General features: G+C 39.6%; 1 protein-coding gene across 1 annotated transcript; it reads left to right on the forward strand.

The window, feature by feature from the left end:
- Positions 1 to 2,283: 2,283 nt before the first annotated feature.
- Positions 2,284 to 2,751, forward strand: LOC142530456 (uncharacterized). The gene has a single exon (XM_075636291.1). The coding sequence runs from the start codon at positions 2,284 to 2,286 to the stop codon at positions 2,749 to 2,751; it is 468 nt and encodes a 155-aa protein (XP_075492406.1).
- The last annotated feature ends 203 nt before the right edge of the window (positions 2,752 to 2,954 follow it).

Raw genomic sequence — 2,954 nt, forward strand, 5'->3', positions numbered from 1 at the left:
CGTCATCTGGTGGCACAACGCCGGGCTCCTGATTGTCTGACTGGGGGTAAGCATAACGGAATGGGAATGGAGTCAGGTATTCCGGTGGTGGTGGATGAGCCCATGTGTCGAGACCCATGTGCAAGGCCATACCATGCACCAAAGACTCCATCGATGTCATGTAAGTGCTGTTGACGGTGTTGTAGTGATCTTGATGAACCGCAAAAGCAAACAACTGATCAAATTTATCAATTATTGCCCACCGTCTGGGCTGTGGAGGTAGTGGTGGGCGGCTAGCTGCATCTTCATCCTCGGCCACCTCTGGGAAGTCTCACGCTCTTTCCTCATTTTGTTTTCATCCAAGAGTCATCAATGGGCTTCATCAGTTGCAACCATTCATCATCCACATTGACGATGACCCCGGCTCGTACACACAGCTCTGTAATGACATTGGAGAAAAATACGTGTTAGTGGGCCTAATGGGCTTGTTTTAGAGGATTTTTGAGCCACCCATTACACCTCAACATTGTAAACCCTAGGCCCATATAACTCATTTTGTTTTTCAAAACTCACTAAAACCATCCCTCCCCACACACCTCTCGGCCGCACACCTCACAAAATCTCATGCAGCCCTCTTAGGTCTCTTATTCATGCTCTAACAGTAGCTATAAACCATAACCAACAAGGACTCCTAGCCGAAAACTCCTTAGCCCCTAGGACTCTTATTTTCGTTCATCCTTGCACCCCTACTGTCCAGCCCCTTGAACATGCATCTATGGACCCTTAAACATGTGGAAAAACATCCCTTAAAATTCTCCTACCATGGCAGCCCCTTTGTGCATCATTAGGAGGAGTTTTAAAAGATGAAAACACTAGTTTTGTGCATATATAGCCATAAAAAAATATATAAAGTGTATCATGTTTTTCATGCAATCATGTATCAAACACATAATATGGTGAGAAAGATGAGAAAAAGGAGATTAAAGCGTGCCTTTGCGTATATTACGCACGAAAAACAGCTTGCGATGTGAAGAACGTCGGCGGGGAGACGAGAGATGCAAACTTGCTGATTTTTCCTTCAAATTTCATGGATTTTCTTCTTCAAAATTACGTGTATGTGTGTGCTTGTCTGGTGGAAGAAGAGTCCTTGTGCTAAGAGGGGTTGGGGCGTGGGTTATGGATGGTTTAGGGTAGGGTTTTGAGGTTATTTAATTGCTAATTAGCATGTGTGCAAGCCTGTGCCCATTAGTCTAGTATAATAGGCCAAATAAACCCATTTGCTAATAATTAAAATATTTTGTGCAGGAAAGTTCGTGAAACTATTAGCTGAGTTGTCAAAACGTTCGTATTTTTGTTGAAAATCGAATACTGATAAAATTTACGTCTCGGCGTATAAAATCTCCTCAAAACTCCTTATTTTCAAAAATAATAAAAAGCAACAATCTCATTTTAAATAATAAAAACAATTATTTAGTAAAAATATTTTCCATTTTTAGCTCTCGGTCCCGTTCCTTGATCGCATCTCGAATAATCTATAAAAATACAGTTTTATGCATTCATGTAGAAAAGTAAATTTTAAATGTGTAAACATGCACACTATATTTAATTCATGCAAATAAAACCATTTAATTAAAATACATAAGAAATTTAATAACTTGCATGCTTGTGGTTCACGTGGACCTTAAAATTTTCGGGACGTTACAGTAGGAGGCAAAAGTAGAGCCAAACTCGACATTGATCACTAGTAACCTATTTTCTTAACATTGAATTTTTTTTTAATCACCTTGATTATATGAAATGTTAAGTTGGTTAGTGAAATTACTTTTGGGGTCAAGGACTTAGAGGTAAATAGGTTGCATGCTCTAATTAGATGGATTTAAGTGTTGTATTTATTTAATTTAAGAATTATGGGGGTTAAATTGCAATAATCGAAAGTGAAGGACTTAAATGGAAATAGCTGAAAGGTCTAGGGATTGTTTTTCAAATCCTGAAATTTCTTGAATTTATTAGGCTTGAATGGATTTGATGGTATATTTTGTAGCATTAATATTATTTATTTCAGGTGTAGCCACCTATGCACTGCTAGATTCAGGAGCTACACATTCATTTATATCCGAGACTTTTGTCAAGCGACTGGGAATTGTACCAGAGGCCATGGATTTGGGCTTCAAAGTTTCGATTCCTTCCGAAGATCAGATGTTTAATTCGAGAATAGTGAAGAATTTGTAGCTTTGTTTGCAGAAGAATGTTGTTCAGGAAGATTTGATTGTGCTACCAATGCTTGAGTTTGACATCATTCTAGGCATGGACTGGTTTTCGTCAAATGGCGCTTCCATCAATTTTTGGCAGAGGTCAGTGTCTGTTCGACCGCCCAGCGGGAAATCTTTTGTTTTTAAGGCAACAATGAACAAAAAGATGCTGCACATCATTTCTTGTATCTGTGCGAGGAAACTTATGAAGAGAGGCTGCCAAGCATTTCTGGCGAGTATTTTGTCATTATCTGAGCAAGTCGGTCAGAGACTAGAGGATGTCGAGATTGTTAGAGATTTTCCTAACGTCTTTCTTGAGGACGTTTCTAGCATTCCACCAGATAAAGAGGTGGATTTTTCTATTGAGCTGATGCCGGGTACATTGCCAATTTCTAAGGCACCCTATCGCCTAGTACCTGCAGAGAGGAAGGAGTTGAAAGATCAAATTCAGGACTTGTTGGAAAAGGGTTTAATCCGCGTGATCTTTTCTCCATGGGGCGCACTGGTACTGTTTGTGAATTGATTGTGACTAGTACGATGATTCGATGATATGTAAGGCCAAAGCTCAGTTGACGGGTGGGAGTGTCGCTGATATCCCCATCGCCCGGTACCATGATTAATACGTAGATGAATGCATCGACCTTCGGCTGATACAAAAGTCACAATTAAGGATTGGAATTCAATGAAAAATGGAATATGAATATGTGTATGATGATATGAAAAAGT

The sequence above is a fragment of the Primulina tabacum genome, chromosome 17, assembly GCF_025594145.1.
Source record: "Primulina tabacum isolate GXHZ01 chromosome 17, ASM2559414v2, whole genome shotgun sequence".
Classification (NCBI taxonomy): domain Eukaryota; kingdom Viridiplantae; phylum Streptophyta; class Magnoliopsida; order Lamiales; family Gesneriaceae; genus Primulina; species Primulina tabacum.

Coding starts and splice junctions, on each gene's coding strand:
- LOC142530456 (XM_075636291.1), top strand. CDS start 2,284: ATGGACTGGTTTTCGTCAAATGGCGCTTCCATCAATTTTTGGCAGAGG.